The sequence below is a fragment of the Cygnus olor genome, chromosome 4, assembly GCF_009769625.2.
Source record: "Cygnus olor isolate bCygOlo1 chromosome 4, bCygOlo1.pri.v2, whole genome shotgun sequence".
Classification (NCBI taxonomy): Eukaryota; Metazoa; Chordata; class Aves; order Anseriformes; family Anatidae; genus Cygnus; species Cygnus olor.
This window is the reverse complement of record NC_049172.1, coordinates 20,566,675-20,583,808: the sequence shown is the minus strand read 5'-3', so window position 1 is coordinate 20,583,808 and position 17,134 is coordinate 20,566,675. Positions and strand designations below refer to the sequence as shown.

The 17,134-nt window shown below is 48.5% G+C and overlaps 1 protein-coding gene and 1 long non-coding RNA gene across 2 annotated transcripts in view; one reads left to right on the top strand and one right to left on the bottom strand.

The window, feature by feature from the left end:
- Positions 1–472: 472 nt before the first annotated feature.
- Positions 473–1,932, top strand: HELT (helt bHLH transcription factor). Its single transcript, XM_040555784.1, has 4 exons — positions 473–856; positions 1,027–1,131; positions 1,245–1,341; positions 1,433–1,932. Exons 1-4 carry the CDS (start codon positions 830–832, stop codon positions 1,930–1,932), a joined length of 729 nt encoding a protein of 242 aa, XP_040411718.1. The 5' UTR covers positions 473–829.
- A 1,016-nt stretch (positions 1,933–2,948) lies between these two features.
- Positions 2,949–17,134, bottom strand: part of LOC121068926 — a 26,630-nt gene continuing 12,444 nt past the window's right edge. Inside the window, exons 3-7 of the long non-coding RNA XR_005819147.1 lie at positions 13,556–15,274; positions 7,268–13,391; positions 5,591–6,464; positions 4,840–4,984; positions 2,949–4,682 (exon numbers count right to left, since the gene is read on the bottom strand). This is a non-coding gene — a long non-coding RNA (uncharacterized LOC121068926). The remainder of the gene's footprint in view (positions 4,683–4,839; positions 4,985–5,590; positions 6,465–7,267; positions 13,392–13,555; positions 15,275–17,134) is intronic.

The following is a 17,134-nucleotide window of genomic DNA, read 5'->3' as shown; positions in this document are numbered from 1 at the left end:
ACATTTTCCTATAGGATAATAGGCTACAAATTGAGCCTCTCCAAAGGGGGGAGCGGGGGGGCGGGCCGGCACCACACAGCCGCGCACCACACAAAAAGCCGCGTCGTGTGCCAAAGGCTGCCGAGAGCCTCCCCGGGCCGCCGGGGGGGCCGAGGGAGCGGGGGGGGTCGTGTGCCAGCCCCCGGGCCCACACCTGCCGGGGTGTCCCCGCCGCATAAAGCGGGGGTAAACAAAAAGCCGCGCTGCCATCTCTTATAAAGATGGACGTGTCACCAAGTCGTGTGAGAAAAGCCTGAGAACAAACGGGGCCACTCCGGCTCCGAGGGCTTTCCCTTGAACCGGGCGGAACAGCCTATTAAGGGCTTACTTAATTACTTTAATGACTCTGGACAGGCTTTAAAACGCAGTCAGCGCCGGGGCCGGGGAGGGGCGGGGGTGCCGGGGGGCGGCGGGCGCGGGGAGCGGGCGGCCCCGGCTGGCACACACGATGCGCCCTGCGCCCCGCTCCCCGGCCCGGCCCGGCTCGGCCCGGCCCGGCCCGGCCCCGCGGGGCCATCACGTGCGATGCCGGCTCCACGTGGGGCGACACAGCTGGGCCCCCCCCCGGCCGCGGGGCGAGGGGGGAAGGAGGGAGAGGGGGCGAGGGAAGGAGCGTCCCCCCGGCCCTCTCTCTCGCCCCCTTCCACCCTGATCTTTAATGCATACATTCCCCGGCGCGGCTCTCCCTAATCCTATGGGATCAGCGGGCCCGTGAAGGCCCCCCGTCCCCCCCAGGACACGGGGATGGCTTTATAAGGGGCCCGGCGCCGAGGGGCCCGCAGTGCCCACCATGGCCTCCAAGCTCAAGGAGCGGCGGGTGAGCCGCCCTGCGCGCACGGCCGGCCGTGCCCTCCCCCAAAAAATAATAAAGCCGCCCCCCCCCCCCCCCCTAAAAAAAAAAGCAATAAATAAGGAAACAAATCCTAAACGCGCCCAGCCGGCGTTTAGGATTTCAGCGGGGCTAACGGGCCCCGTCTGTTTTTGCAGAGGACGCCGGTGTCCCACAAAGTGATCGAGAAGCGGCGGAGGGACCGCATCAACCGCTGCCTCACCGAGCTGGGCAGGACGGTGCCCATGGCCCTGGCCAAGCAGGTAGGCGGTGGCCGGGCCCCGGGGCCTGGCTTGGGGGGGCCGTGCCGGGCCCCGGGGCCGGCCCGTCGGGGCGCGGGGGGAGAGGTGACGGCGCCCTGCCCCGCGTCTTGCAGAGCTCGGGGAAGCTGGAGAAGGCGGAGATCCTGGAGATGACGGTGCAGTACCTGCGGGCCCTGCACTCGGCCGACTTCCCCCGCGGCCGGGAGAAGGGTAGGTAGGCGGGCGGCCCCTGCCCGCCGCCCCCCACCCCCCAGCGGCGGCCGGGCGCTGAGGAGCCGCGCTCCGCTGTGCCTTCCAGCAGAGCTGCTGGCCGAGTTCGCCAACTACTTCCACTACGGCTACCACGAGTGCATGAAGAACCTGGTGCACTACCTGACCACGGTGGAGAGGATGGAGACCAAGGACACCAAGTACGCCCGCATCCTCGCCTTCCTCCAGTCCCAGGCGCGCTTCGTGGCCGAGCCCCTGCTGGCCTCGCTGGGCTCCCCCCCGGAGCCGGAGCTCCCCTTCCAGCTGCACCCCGCTCCCGACCGCCCCACGGGGCTCGGCCCCGCCGACACCCCGCTGCCGGCCCCCCACGGCCCGGGGGGGCCCTTCCCGTGGCCCGGCGCCCCCCGCAGCCCCCCGCTGCCCTTCCACCCGCTCCCCGCCGCCGCCTCCCCCCTGGGCGGCCCCGGGCAGCAGCGCGGCGCCTTCCTCTCCCCCGTGCCGGGGCTGGAGCGCCGCTACCTCAACCTGCTCGGCCATTCCCACCCCAACGCCTTCGGGCTGCCCCCCGGCCAGCCCCCCGCCGTGCTATAGGGGCTCGGCCCCGGCGGACTCCTATTTATGGCCGCGGACGGGGCAGGACGGGGACCGGGACGGGAGCGGGGACGGCGACGAGCCCCCGGGGTCCCCCCGCGCCCCGCCCGCTCCTCCGCCGCCCCCCGGCGCGGCGCCTGTACCAGCGATGCCTTGCAATAAACCTGTGTGGCCGCGGCCCCTTCTTGTCTCCGGGAGGGGGCTTCGGGGGTGCGGGGTGGGCTGGGGGCGTCCGCTCCGTGCCCCCCGAAAGGCAAAAATGGGAGCGCAGAGGGAGGCGGGGGGGCTGCTGCGCGCCCCGCGGGCACGGCCCGGCCCCGACGGCGCCACCGGGGGCGGCGGGAGGATGGAAAGGGTGTCCTCAGGGGGGAGCATTTGGGGTCTCCCGAGAAGCACCGCCGCCCCCCGGATCTTACCAGCGGCTTATCTGCTCGCTCAAGGGGGGAGAAAGGGACGGGGCGGGCCCGGGTGCGGAGCGCCGGGGATGGAGGCAAGAAGTGCCCCCAAAGCCACGGGGACCCCGGGGGGGAGACCCCAGGTGCCCCCCAGCCCGGGGAGGGGGCGGAGGGGAGGTCCCGGGACTTGGGTAAGGGGCTTCGAGCAAAGGGGCCCGGCGCTGTGCTCGGAGGCGTGCGGGGAGGTCCTGAGCGCACCGGGTCGCTGTGCGGGTACAGGGCAAGCTGCCGGCTCGGGCTGCTGGGAGAAAGGTCCCGGGGGTCGGGCAGAGAGGGGGGAAACCTCCCTCCCCCCGACGGCTTTGGGATCGGGAGCACGGGCACCCAAAGGCAAAGCCACCCTGTGCTGGCGCCTGCAGGAGGACACGGGTCCGCTGCTCCTCTTGGCCAGCGCTGGATGCAGGACGCGAAGGAAATCCTACACGATTTTTATTCTGTGAGCGTTAAGCTATTGTCACCCCCCCCCTCCCCACACACACACACACACTTCGGCACTGAAGCATTAAAGATATAGTGTTTCCCTGGAAATATAAATTATTAATATATTCAGCATTTTGGTCACTGTTAACCAAATTAGACAAAACTTCCCTTTGCTAAGTAGATTTTCTCTCTGGGATTAGCAGAGGGCCACCACAGTCAAAACTGCGGTCATTTACATATAATTCTGCAAACTTGCACTGGTCCATGACAGTCTTTGTATCTCAAATGTTGCTATTCTGGATTTTTTTTTTTGTCCTTTTCGTTTTCATTTAGCTGTGGAGGATAAACCCTGCTCTGGCTTGACAATGACTTTGGGATAAAAGTCCCCCACACGCCTGCTGCCTCCCCCGCCGCCTATGGGCCTCCACCGGGCCCTGAGCTTGCCCCCGGGCCCCGCAGCCCCTGGCTTTTGCCCCACAGGTATTTGGACTCTGCAGCAGGGCACGGAGCTCCCCCAGATGGACACTCCTTGCCCCAAGTCTCCACTGGGCCTGCCCTGCCTGGCCGCTGCCCCATGGCACTGTGCGGTGCTTTGGTAGTGGCCTTTTTTTTTTAAATTCTAATAATTTTTAGTGTTTCCATGCCAGGAGGTCATAGCTATTTTGGCGGGATTGCTGGGGAGCTGGATGCAGTGCCACACCTGGGCTGGTAGCGCTGCCAGCACCACCGCTTGCTGGTGGAGCTTTGTGCCCCAAAACAAACTGCCCCAAAATACAAGCTTCTCTGTTACGCACCTGCCTGGATAAAAATGCTGCTGGTGAATCCCTTGCTGTCATTTCTTGTCCCTTTCCTTCTGCTGGCATCTTTCTGCTTCTTAGGCCTTCGTGTCCCTTCTGCCTCGTTTTGCCTTGCCTGCCTTCCCCATGCCTCTCGTGTCCCCATTGCCTCCTCTGCCCCTTACCCAAAATCCCACTGTCACACACCTCCAAGTCCTCTCTATACCACAGGTCTGTCACCCCTGAAAACATGCACAGCAGTCACACCTCAGTAGGCTTTTTCCCCTTTTTCTGGAAATCTGTGTTAAAAGCTCACTAATTTATCATAAGGGTTTGTTTGTTTGAGCTAGCGTGGAAGTAAAACACCATCAAATAGATCAAAGCCTGTGCCCAAACTCTCTACCCCAAAAAATTTGCATTCCAAACAGGCAACAGGAGACCACTGGCAAGAAGCATTCGTGTGTCACGCTTACTACTCCAACATCAGGAACAGGTCTATAAGCTTCGACCAAACTCCTGTGTCCATCCCCTCACATCATCAGATTTATTTCTAGCAAACCTGCCAACAGGCTGTGTAAAGGGCTCGGGAACAAAGGCTGGCCTGGGGAAAGGACACTAGGAAAACATAATTGTGGCAAGATGTATAAAAACCACATTTATAGGTTAAAGCTCTGATAGCTACCCACATGCCATGCTGCACCCAGAGTGGCATGTTAAAACAGAATTAATTTTAAAAGGTGAGAGAGAGCAATGCCATGAATGTCCAACCCAAGGAAAGAGGACTCATTTAGAAGATTCCAACTCAGAATATCAAATGGGGTTGAATTTATGAAACATTGCTTAACATTCATCTGCAAGCTGCAGCAATTGAGATGTGCACTGCATTTCAGCAGCAATTACACAGTTAATTAGGCTGAAATAAATACTTTTGCTAACAAGAGCTCTAAACTTTTGCAGTTGAGCTACAAAAAATAAAGGCAATTTAGTTTTTATGACTGTAAGAATACAATATGTCAGAAGTGGAGTCTTCTATGAAGTGATTATGTAATAGAAGAAGAAAAAAAAAAAGAAAAAAAAAGGCTTCTTCATCCAGGGAGTCCTGCAAGGGAACAGGGAATTCAGATGCTACATTAGCACCTTGTCAGTAGATGAATTCACAGAGACCAGCCTTTAAATGGCAGTCCTTTATGAATAAGATATAGGATTGGTCTTTTTTTTTTTTTTCCCCCTTCCCCCCCCCAAACTCAAGTGCCCACCTGTACAACATTTCTGACTGCAACAGGCGATGCCACTTCAGCTGCAAGTGAAAGTCAGGGCGCAGAGTTTTACTGTCAAAGGAGGCAGGATGGCAATAATTCACCTTTCCTATAAAATCCACTGCTGGGTTTTCAGGACTGTGATCTGCAGAAAGAATAAGAAGAGTAACACCTATGGAACGAACCCCATGTAATTTCAGTTTCAAAATGAGAAGATATAACAGGTATCAATAAGGTTCACCGAGCATGGGTTGTAGGTTTTCAAGAGCCTCAGGAAAACCTGAGACAACATACATTTCATATCACACAACTACTATATATTGGAAAATTCTAAGGAAATTGGTATAACCCAAGACTTGCATATTCCACCATAACACCTCTTTTTATAATAATAATAAGAAGAATTTTCTTACACAACATACTTTATTCATAGATTACCTTCTCCTCCCTTAAAATGAGAAAAAACATTTTTTTGTAGTTTTATAACAGAAAGTTGCAAAACTTCTGTGATGCCTGGAGATGGGGAGAAAGTATTTGGAAAAAGAGCAAGAGCAGGAGCACATCCTTTGCTGCATAATGCCAAAAACTGTAACACAGCAAAGACATACAAAAACCAATAAAATGTTGCTTAAAGATGCCACTGTTTATAGCAGGTTACAAATCACTGTCTGCAGGAAAGCCAGTGGGTTAAAGCAAACAAAAGAAAAAAAATATAATAATAATAGAAGACCTCTACATACTTTTTACCTACTTGTATATATGGCAGACCAAATCCTTAGCTATTGCCAGAAGGCAAAGCTTCCTGGAGATCCCTGAAGCCAGAGTTCCTTACACGAGGAGGAGACACGATCGAGTTGCATCAGCAGTAGTCTTACCAAGCAGGTAAGTGATATATATTCCAGTGGCTCCTCATGCTCATTTTATTAACTCAGCTGTGCAGGCATGTTTGCAGAGATGTATGGAGAACAAGTAGCCTACCCTGGTCCTAAACAGAGAGATACTCTGAGCATGAAAGTGAAGTCGTGTACTGAACAGGCTGCACTGCCTGTTGTTCTCAGTGTATACACTGTTCCTCCAAGAAGAAGAAAAATAATAATAATAATAATAATAATAAAAAACACCTAGGCACAATAATCTATACTTAAATGAAAGGCCAGCTTCCATCTACATGCATATGCAGGATCTAAACTACCTCTGCGAGGCCAGAGGTGCCCCTTTCCATTGTGAGGAGGCTCCAAAGCAGCAGCAGAACAGCCTGCTGCTCTTCACTGAAGAGCTCACCTTCTCAGAAACTATTTATTTGCAACTCTCCACGCTGCACCTTTGCCTCTCCTCTTCAGAGAATTAGTCTTCTTAGCCACACAGTGTACGTTACAGTTAGGAACTGTGTTATATTCAGCTTTGCTTTAAGCGAAGAGCTTCTGCTACCCCTATGCAAAGCAACATATAGTATTGAATATGGCAAGCAAAGAGTAGATCAAATTTAGGGATAATGTGGTGATTTTCCTCCTCTTCTAGCAGGAAGTTACAGAGATTTGGGATGGACTGGAATTCTGGAAAAGAGAGGTAACCCCTGCTGCCAGCATCCAGCTTCTCAAAGGCCCTTGAACTTACAGTCACCATAACTGCAAAGAGAAAAAAAAATCAACGTGATAAGTTACCGCAGGAAAATGACAACCATTTGCTGGGGCACAAAACCCTTCAAGCATCTCGTCAAAGCTGACAGAGTGTAAGATTAGGACATAGTGTGCTCCATGTACAGCCTGTAGGCCTGCAGATGCACAGACAGGATGCTGGCAAGTTTAATTTGTTATCAGTCTAAAATATAAGGCCGAGATGAGACCAATAGGATATTTCATTCATGTACTTGGAAAAATTATTTTGTCATAAATCAATGTCATACCATGAAGGAAAAATCCTTTCAGTGGTCTGCTAATGGAAGGATGTACTAAAATTCGTAAGCATTTGACTTTAAGCAAACGCTAAATTTCTAAAAGGTGGAGGTCTAAAGACAAATTAAGCACTCTAAGCTCTCTTTCCAGTCAAGAGGGACAAACAGGAGTTCCCAGCAGATAGTTTACCAGGCTGATTTTAGACTTTCCCTTAAAATGAGCTGATTTGCTTTGGAGACATGTTGTCTCTTTCCCCCTTTTGAACCAAGAGGGAATGCAGGATCAATAGGTCAGATTCAGATATACAGGCAGGGGAAAAATCAGGGCAGCCAAATCCCACCCTCACTGCTGCCTCGCAAGTAATCTAATTTATCTCCCCAGATATTTCAGAGGTGCTATACCTCTCCAAGCTAAAATACTGTTTAATCAAGAGAAGTTCGGTCTCCAGCGAGTTAGCCAACTAAAAACTTCTTTTTCCATTTCGTCTGCAACATTTGCTGCTCATTAAAAAGAAAAAAGAAAAAAAATAAAAGTACCTTTTCTTGTGTGTCTGTTATACAGACTGAAGATGCAGTAAGTCTGTCACTGAACTGAAACAGCTGATGTGTGTTTAAGGGTATCCCAGTGGCTTGTTATCCCAGCTCACAGATATTTTTAATGTACCTGTTGCATGCCCTGCTAGAGCAGGTGGGGAAGGTGGGAAGGATTTCAGGTGGAAGCAGGGCTCTTTACTATTTCCCTCCAGCAAGCGTGATTTCAAACAAAGCCACTAGCCACTCCCTGAAAGGCAGAGTACCTTTCTCCATAGTCTGGTCGTCAAAATATCAAGCTCAGAAGCTGAGGTCCTCCACAGCACTGGTTAGATTTACTTGTATAACAGCTGCATTACTCCCATTGTTCCACCTTTTCCAACACGAAACAAAGGGCTTCAGGAATTCTGTGTATGAAATGCTTACACAGAAAATCAGAAAATCCGTATTTCAAAGTATCTGCATACTAGGGAGAAATCTGCCTTTGCTTTCAATGGAAATCAATCCTTTCTCCTCTCCTCACACACCAGGAGTTAATTTCTTCTAAATCTTCAAGCTCCTTATTTAAGTAATAGGCAGTGTTTATTCAGCAAGCTTTTAGTACCCCTGAATAGCTTGGGTGGAAAGGACATGGATGTGAAAAGGTATAAACAAGACTTTTCCTGTTATCACACTGACACAATTCCTCCTCGTGATTTTTCGTCTTATTTCTGCTGTCCTTCAGATCATAATGCAACTGCTACCTTGTTCTGTGGAGCAGGTCACAGCTTCCACTTTATGTTACGCTATACTCAAGCTGACAGCTGCTCAAAATTATGCCAGCAGAGAGAAGTGCAGTGGGTAGTACTGAACCTGCAAGGATCTGCACACAACTTCAGCCTTACTTTAAATTCAGCCTTTATTTTACCGAGGGCTGATTTCACTCAGATTTCAGAGGAACTGGTAGAAAACAGGTGGAAGTAAAGTGTTAGTATCATGGGGATTTCAGAGGAATTGGCCAGTTAGGAAAAATAAAATAGTGGTCACATTGGTGAGTTCTTCCAGCCTAACACAGACAATTTTCCTTGGATGTGAAAATAGGCAGGACCAAGATGAGTTGCCACAAAACTGCCATCTGCATGCCTGGAAGCAGGACCTCAGCTGCAGCCCTGAGCTTTCCTACCAGATTTTAACCCAGAGGGATGATGAGCTGCTCTTCAGGACAAGGAGAAACAGTATTGCAGAAGCAAGGCATCTTTTTCTATGCCTGCCCAGGATATCTTCCACCTGTGTCTTCCTGGTCCCACTTATTTTCCTCCTGCTTCTGTGCTCTCTTTAGGCTCAGGTCCCACACAAAACAGAGGTCTCTCATCAAAGAAACTAATCAGCCCTTTTCTGAGAGAGAAAACACTATCGTTCGATCCTCTCTCTTACTATAATTGTCTTTTGTGGACTGTTATCTCTGTTATCTCCTTAACAAACATATCAGAGCCTCACTGAATGAGAAACATCACCGTAATACCTGCCAGCACACTTTCAGGCTGGTTTTCTTCTTAAAAGGAAACCGCAGGTATGGCATTGCTGTATGGTGTGCAAACAGAGAGGATGGGATGCTGCCCCATAACCTCTGTCAGCCCCAGAGAACTGAAACTTGGCCCGTTCCTCCTGAAGGGCGAGATGCCTAGATAGCTGAGGTGTGCCACCTGCCACAGCTCAGGAAGGTGATTCAGCCTACATGGGAGCAGTATTTACCTTGCTGCCTGAACAAGACTGATCCTGACGGGGTGTAATCCAGCCCAGCCCCGGCAGGCTCACGGTGCTGTGCTGCCTTAGTCCTGCAAACCCCCCCGATGGTAATCGGGGGTGGTGTGGCTGAGGCACGAACTTTGATTTTTGTATTTTAATCGCCAAGTGCAGAACGTGGAGCCCATCGGCAGCTGGCAGCCTTGCCTGCCTTTCCATCCACCCTCTGCCAGAGCACGGCTGCGAATTACCACACGCTGTAGTGTGTGCTCCTCGTCGTGAAGTGGGTGTAAAACAGCTTCTAAAAAAGTCGACGTCTCTCCAGGTGGTTAAGTGCACGGAGATGCAGCCAGCGTCTGCAGAGGGCATCAGCACAGTCCGGCAGGGTTAAAAGGGAGGCTGTCCAAATTCAGCCGAGACCTGAAAAATCTTGAAATACGTAAACCCTACATGCGCCAGATAAAGAAGGCAGAAAGAAAGGTGCCCCCTAATGAGTTTTTTTTGCGCTTGGGTGAGCGAAGGGGCTGCTTCAGAAGGCTAATAACTGAAAACCTTCCAGGCTTTTGTCCGGAGAAATGGCAGGCACTTTCCATCCCTTTGAAAAAAAGAAGGCCTTTCGGAGTCTTCACGAGAGATGTGGATTTTAAGGGCGACCTTAGGTCATACAGAACTAATCAAGCGAAAACAATAAGAAAATTAGACTGACAGTCAGCAAGTATCTGAGGACTTTATCAAAAAGAATTAGGAATGGACAAATTCACTGGGAGCAAAGGATCAGATCTGCAAGGTGGCATTGTGTGGCGGGATTAAATTATTTATTCATTGTTAATTTATTTATTTATGTATGTGCAAATGACCTAGCTGCTGCAGGTGCTGAGGAGTTTCTGAAAAGGCCCAGTTTTAGAGCCAAGGCTAGAATATTGGTCCATTTAACTCATTCTTTTCCTTAAGGCGATCAAACAGTGACTTTTATCTAGGAGATAGAGGAGGAAAAACCATATGTGTACTGGGAATGATGCGGGCTCTGAGCAGCACTAAGTACCCAAGTATTCCAGCCTCATTCACGAATGCTGTGCAGTTTAATGTCCAGCAAATTAGCAAATGAATGCTTATGTCAATACGTGAAAAATCCCTAGTTGGTTTAAACAGATAAAAAGCCTCTTGGGAAATGGCAGAAAATGCAGGCTTTCTCTCCCTGTCTTTTTTAAAGAAAGAAAGAAAAACAGTACTTAATAAGTTTTCCCCAAGCTTACAAAAAGTTGCGGAAAACAACAGCCTACATGGATGCCTGATCTTCTATGTGCACGTAATATTTGCAGTGCGGCCACTGCAAAAACACAAGAAGCTTTTGCAAGGGTTTGAATTGCATGTTTACTATTCAGAAGAAAATAGTTACAAGCTGGGACAGCTAGAAAGCTGTTAGATGCCATCCTGCATCCCCTCTCTTACACGTGCAGGAGGTCAAAAGCCTGGGAGTGGGTCCGTCATTACTTTTCCCCTGACTTTATAAAATCAAACTTGAAGATAAAATCCATGCAGACCTCTTTTTCTTCCTTCTACCAATTTAACCATTGATAGGAAAGGGCAAAAATTGTCATCTCATGTTTCCCTTGACCCAGCAGAGCAAAGCCACAGTGGGGACTCTGTGTAAGACATGACCCTGGGGAAAAAAGGAACACAAGATCTCAGCATGGGGGTTGGAGGCAAGAAGTCACACGTATCGAAAATGACAGCATCACGTCACTTAATGCCATGTGATAAGGGAGTCCTGCTGGGTTTTATGTCCTTCTGCAGAGACATGCTTGAAGGTTGACTGGAACTGGTAAGGAAGATTTCTCACTAAACCCAGAAATGGGTTGTAGGTATTTGGGCAGGACAGATCATGACAAATTATCTTTCTTCAGGACAATCATCAGTAGCTATGCTGGGGATAATAAAACTGCCCCGTGAGATGAACAGACACCTCCACATCTGGAAACAAGGCAGGCAGGTTTATGTCAAATGCTACCTTACATACTTCTGCTTTGCTCCAATTTCCCTTGTCTTGGCCATTCTTAGGCCCGTTTCTTAAAACAGTCCTCCTTATGTCATTCATGAGTAAAGGCTACTAATGTGAAAGATGAGAGGTATTTTAAAGAGCAAACATTTTTAATAATGCTAAATCGAAAAGATGACCTCAAATCATAAGTTAGAGGAGAGAATTTCCCAGGCCAAGCAAAAAACACAGGTTATGCAAAAAGTCTGCCTATAGCCAAACCGTCCTCCTTTCTCCCTTGAGTGTTCATGTGCAAGGATGAATTTGGTCAATGCCAGCATGTCACTAATACGCGACTACTTACCTTCTGCAGCCTGCCATGACACACCACCAGCAGGAAGCTTGCCGAGTGACAGCCTTACTACATGGGCTGTCAGGGTGCCTTACTGAAAACAAAGCACAACCATACCTGTTGAACTTGAGTTAGACGAGGCTGTTTCATCAGAACTGATATGGATCAGATGGCCCCCTTCTGCTCTGTTAAAGATAATCAGCTAAGACAAAATCCTATAGTCCCCAGTTTTCAAAATGTTTTGCATTTATAGACAGCTAACATAACCTCTCTCATCACTGATTTTTCTAATTACATGAAACTGAGTTCTCAAATCGCTTGGCATATTTTCACGTTTCCTTTCCCTTGGTCACACAGCCATGCAATCTCAGCACCTTTTCCAGTTTCAGCCCATTTTTGAAAAGGCACATCTAGTTCTTGGCCCTATCAGCTGAGGTATTTTTAATAGGAACAGGGAAGTTTCATGCCATTGTAAAAGGCACTGGTGACATCTTGTCAGGAATGCTATGATCAGAATTGCACATAGTATTCCACGTTGCTTCTCCCCAGTGCCTTTGAAATGGCACGAGCCAAAAGCTGCACTTGCCTTTTCCAGGGTTGCGTAGCTCTGGCAGCTCAGTGGTCTGTCAATTTTTACAGCAATTTAAAGGTAGAGAAAGGGATAAAATAAATGAGCCAAAAAAGAAAATTATGCTACCATAAGTGAAAATGTTGTCTCTTTGATAAAAGATTTTTCCAAACAGAGCCACAGATATTACTAAAGCAGCAAGTTTTCTTCTTAACAAGAAAGAACAGATGACGTGCATTTAGTGGATGATAACTACTGTTCTAACATTTTTCAGCATAAAGGCTAAAGGCAAAGCAGGACAAAATGCAGAAGACTGTAAAAACAGAGATGCAAAAGCAAGACACTGTTAAGAAAGACATTATTAAAAAATTCCAGTTGAGGCCAAACAGAGTTTGCCCTGATAAATACATCAATACATGACCCAAAGAGCCCTCCTTCAAGTCGGGGAAGTTTGGCTTGGCTGATCAGACACTCAGCAAGACAAACACCACAGCAGCGAGCGCAAGGCAAATCTGCCCCTTTGGGTCTGTTCCACCATGGCAGTTGTCATCACACAAGTGTTTTCAAATATATTTTGTATTTTCCCTACCACTCAAAATGTGCCTGTGCTACTCACTGAAATGCTGATTTCCTCCACAGCTGCAAAAGAGAAAATGTTTGCTCTTTGAATACCTTGTGCAGGAGGAAGGATGAATCCTTAATATTCCGACTGCGTGGTTTGTCACAACTTCTCTATGCTCTGTTACACAGTATATATTCTTCTCAACAGTGTCTGAAATAATGGATAAAATACAGCAGGGAGAACTTCAGACACGCAGCACCTCGGTTCTGTTTAGGTCTCCTCAGGAAATGACTGTGAATCTGAAAGCAATTTGGCACACGTGCATATTGCAGTCTTACTCTCAAGGAGTTTCCTCACGGTCCTACAGGATTTGGCCTGGTTTACTCTAAAGGGAAGACAAACCTGAAAAGAAGGCACAGAAGCAGGAATTATTTTGCTGGATACCACCAGAACAGAGGCCCCTTAAACAACCTACAGCAGTAATATTATTCTATAGAGACTTTGCCCCTTCCAGGGACAAGATGCATATTGTTTCTTTATTTTTATTACATGGGATATGCATACGAAAGTACAATATATACAATGAAATATATTATTGTTTAGAAGAAAGGACACTGTCAGACTTCATATAGATTAGAATCTGTCAGGAAAAAGAGAACAAAATAAACAAACAAAAAACACCCCCCCCAAAAAAAAGTACAGATTTATTTTTTTTTTTATTGTAGCCTTCTTATTGTAGGCTACTAAGTGAAGGGATGCAGCTTCACAAGGTCTCACTGACTGCTGGGATGCTGTTACTGCAAGCATCCAAGAGTTAATTTAAAGTCAAGTGTAAATACAGAGAAAGGTGTTTTGCCCAGTTCAGAAAGTTGGAATAAATGATTCAAAAGTTTTGCTTAGAATCATCGTTGTCTTTGACTCTGTTTTCATGAGACACCCCATCCAGAAAATCTAGAAAACAAAAATACAGTAGTTATGACATCACATATACCAGGGATGGTGAACATTTTTCATTTTCTTTACAGCAACAGAGGAAATCACAGTTGTGATCCAAAGCTATAGTAGAAAAACAGCAGGAAATATTAAAATAGAAATGAAAAAAATATTTTACAGACCTCATCTTCCCTTGGTCTATTGTCAATTCACATGTACGTGTCTGAAAACCAGAAACAGAAACTAGCTAGCTTATTTGTGTGTTCATGGTACATGAAATTAAAGGTCACTGGTGAAAATCAAATTTTAACAATCTGCCCAAATATAATAGCCCAATTGTTATCAGTCACGGAGAAATTGAGGCAATGCCTAAATGCATAGTTCTAAACTGCAGGAGTTGGTAAAGCTGTCAGAAGTTGGTGATGCCTCCAGTTCAGGTCCAGCTGGGGCACAGCACCTCACATGCCTGTACGTTTCCCTGGAGGCAGCAAAAAGGGTAAGGGCTGGGGAAGACGCCCTGGAAAATGGGAAGACCCATTGTGTTGCTATTTTTGTAGTAAACCCGCTTGGCATGTGCCGCTGACGGCTGGCTGCACATCCACGTGCTGTCATCTGAGGGCTCGGGAATGCAAGAGGGCTGGGGCTGTTCAGAGAGGACGTCAGCTCCAGCGGCTGCACCAGGCGACTCCAGCAGAGGCTGTGCTGCAGAGATTGTCAGCTGCAGGCTGGAATGAGATTGTTTTTACGTGTTTGTTTCCAGCGTTGCTTGGCCTGTGTCTTTTTGTACAGCTGGGATTGTCACATACTTGGGGATGGAGGCTGCACCTTACCATTTGCCCTCTAAGGTCCCATCAAGATTGGACTTCAAGCAATTTGGGTTTAAAGCATCGTACAACAGCCTTTATCCTGTCTGCAAGCTTCATGGGTTGGAAGAGCTTTCCCTCCTCCTTTTCCAGCCCCTGCCTTGCAGGGCACTCTCCACAACAAGGCACCTTGGTGTCCTGCTCACGGTGGCACAGGTGGACGCCTCTCCTCTCCCTCTGCCCTGCAGCACGGTGCACGACGATGTGGCAGCACCAGCATTGTACCCACCGAAGGCTTCTCTGCAGAGGGGGGACACCAGCTGCCAACTGGGGTGGCTCTCCAGACGTTCGGTGACTCGAGGGCTACCCCCTGCATGGACAGAGGGATAAAGTGAGAAAGACATCTCGTGCCAACAGACAGCAGAAAACTCAGGGTTAAGCATGCGTGTCCTGTGTGGGCAGGGAAGCAGCCTCTTGTTTAAGGTTAGCCTCAGACACGAGCCAGCCGAAATCTGAACGCTGGGTGATGTCAACGCCAGAAAATCTGGCAGGGGAGAGGGCTGCTGCCCAAGCGCAGCGCTACCATACTTAGAGACGGAGCTGGCTCAGCCGGCTACGGCTTCACCCACCCTTTCAGCACCCGCAGCCGCGGCACAGCAAACACAACCCGCCCTATCTGACCGCATGGCAAATCTTTTGAGTAATCCAACTAGCCAAAACCAGAAAAACACTTTCTTACCCCAAAACGTGCGGGGGAGAGACCAGGTGTGCAAAGAATCTGGTGGCACGGGAAGGCTCCGGGGGGCGGGGGGGGGCGCTCCCCGGGGCGGCTCCGGCGGAGACGCTGCGCCCTCTGCAGCCGCGGTGGCGGCACGGCACGGCTCGGCACGGCTCGGCACGGCTCTTGGAAGGCTCAGCGAGCGTTCCCGGCTAGGATTTCCTCAGCCCGCCGCAGCCATCCCGTGTTTCGTAACGGGCAGCGCCGCCTTTCGCCATGTTTTGCCCCCGAAAGAATGCCAGCCCTGCTCCTGCCCCGCAGCGACGACTGAAGCCTTGCTTCGACAGCTCGTCTATCAAAACAGCCTTCTGTCTTCTGTCCTACAAATGTTACAAAAAATAACAAACATTACACAACTGCGCAGCACATTCATTCCAAAAAAAAAAAAAAAATCCAAAAGAAATGGTGCAAAACCTCATTTTGGTCTAAACCCGAACCTTTCAGAGGAGTAAGAAAGGAGCCAAGGCACAGAGGTGAAAATTATTTACTCAGGAAAGCTCTGCTGAAAGGCATCCATCCCCTGGTTTGCTGCCCAGCCCTATTTTTCCACCTAGCTGTACAGCTGCCGCGACCGAGGTCAAGTGATATGTCACTGTGGCAGATCACACAGGGAGGCAGTGGCTCTTCCCGGATTAGATGTCTTCCACATGGCCCTCTGAAAAGATCTGTAACAAATGTCAGCCCTGACTGTCCGCTGCTTAAAGCATATGTTTAAAGCCCTTAGACATCTCAGTCAAAAGGTATTGTAAATATAGGGACAAAGCCAGTAAATGCTTCACTGGGGAGTTTCAAGGACGGCAAATGAGAATCTAGCATGAAAAAAAAAAACAAAACAAAACAAACAAAAAAAACCACCACACCCCAAACAGGTCACCTTTAGCAGGGAATGTGTGCTCAACTTTGCAGCCATTCCAAGACCAGAAAGGGATTTGATTTTTTCTTTCTCCAACAGTAATCAAAACCATCAAGATGCTTCTGGCACCTATGGTAAAGCTGGCAAGGTCGCAGGGCCAGAGGGCACAAAATAACTTGAAAATGACTTTCTTGCTTGTCAGCATCCCTCACCACTGCTTTCATTATCTTTTTTGTAATTAAAAAGGAAGCATGTTTGAAATGGCCATTCTGCTATGCACAACACAGAAAAGTGCCTGCTGCTGTAGTCTTGCCTTATTTCTTCATTAATTCCACCAAAACACAAGACGTTTCCTTGCGGAAAACTTGCACGTGCAGGTTAAACATGGCTTGTAATTAGAATCAAAAGCAAATACACAACAGCACCTATTCATATTCTCATTATCTTAGCAAGAAAGAAATAGAGCAGCTATTCAGAAAAAGACTAACACAGGGCCCATAAATCACTCAAGTCCCACTGGAAACTTTGTTCAGGTTTTATTGGTGTATGAGTTTGTCTAACGTGCTGGTGCTGTGAACAGAACCAAAAAAAATGGCAAAGATAAAATAGGTTGACTAAAGTGAACTTCCCCTTTGAAATCTCAAGGCAGAAATCTCTAAGAGAATACCAACAGATGTATATAATGTATGAAATCTTCATCTTAATATGTGAAAACTTGCCACATGATGATTTCCCTGCTGCTTTCAGCGAGTCACCTGGTCTCTCTGAGCTTCTCTCAGGAATAAATACTTACTGAAGACACCAAAAGCTGTCAAATCACACAGAGACAGAATCTCAGGAGAGTTCAGCCACCGCAGCTTCACCAGGGGAACATTCTTGCTCTACAACACAACCAAATCACCTGGGAATTTTCATCTATGCACAGCCCAACACCCTAGCTATGGGAAAGGACGTGGGTCCTTTCTTAGCTTGTCTGTGCTGAGAAGGTACAGTCTTCGTTTGTTTATATGATCATTTTTTTTCAGCAGCAGAGGGATAGCAAAAAGAAGCTTAATCCATAGCACCTTGAAAACTAAAAGGAATGCTTTTTCTCTTTTTCACCTGCCAAGTCCTTTCCCCATGATCCAGCATTGTGTATTTTGTTCTTTCTAGGTTTTCCACTGATTCATGAGCTACATGATACAATGACAGGGTTTTATTTTAGTTCTCTTGTAAACAGCGAAGAGAAAACATGAAATGATAAAGTATTTAAACTAGACGTCTTCTCATGTGTTCCAATTATGTAAGCAGGATTTCGTGTCAAAAAGAAACCCACAGCTGCGCCACT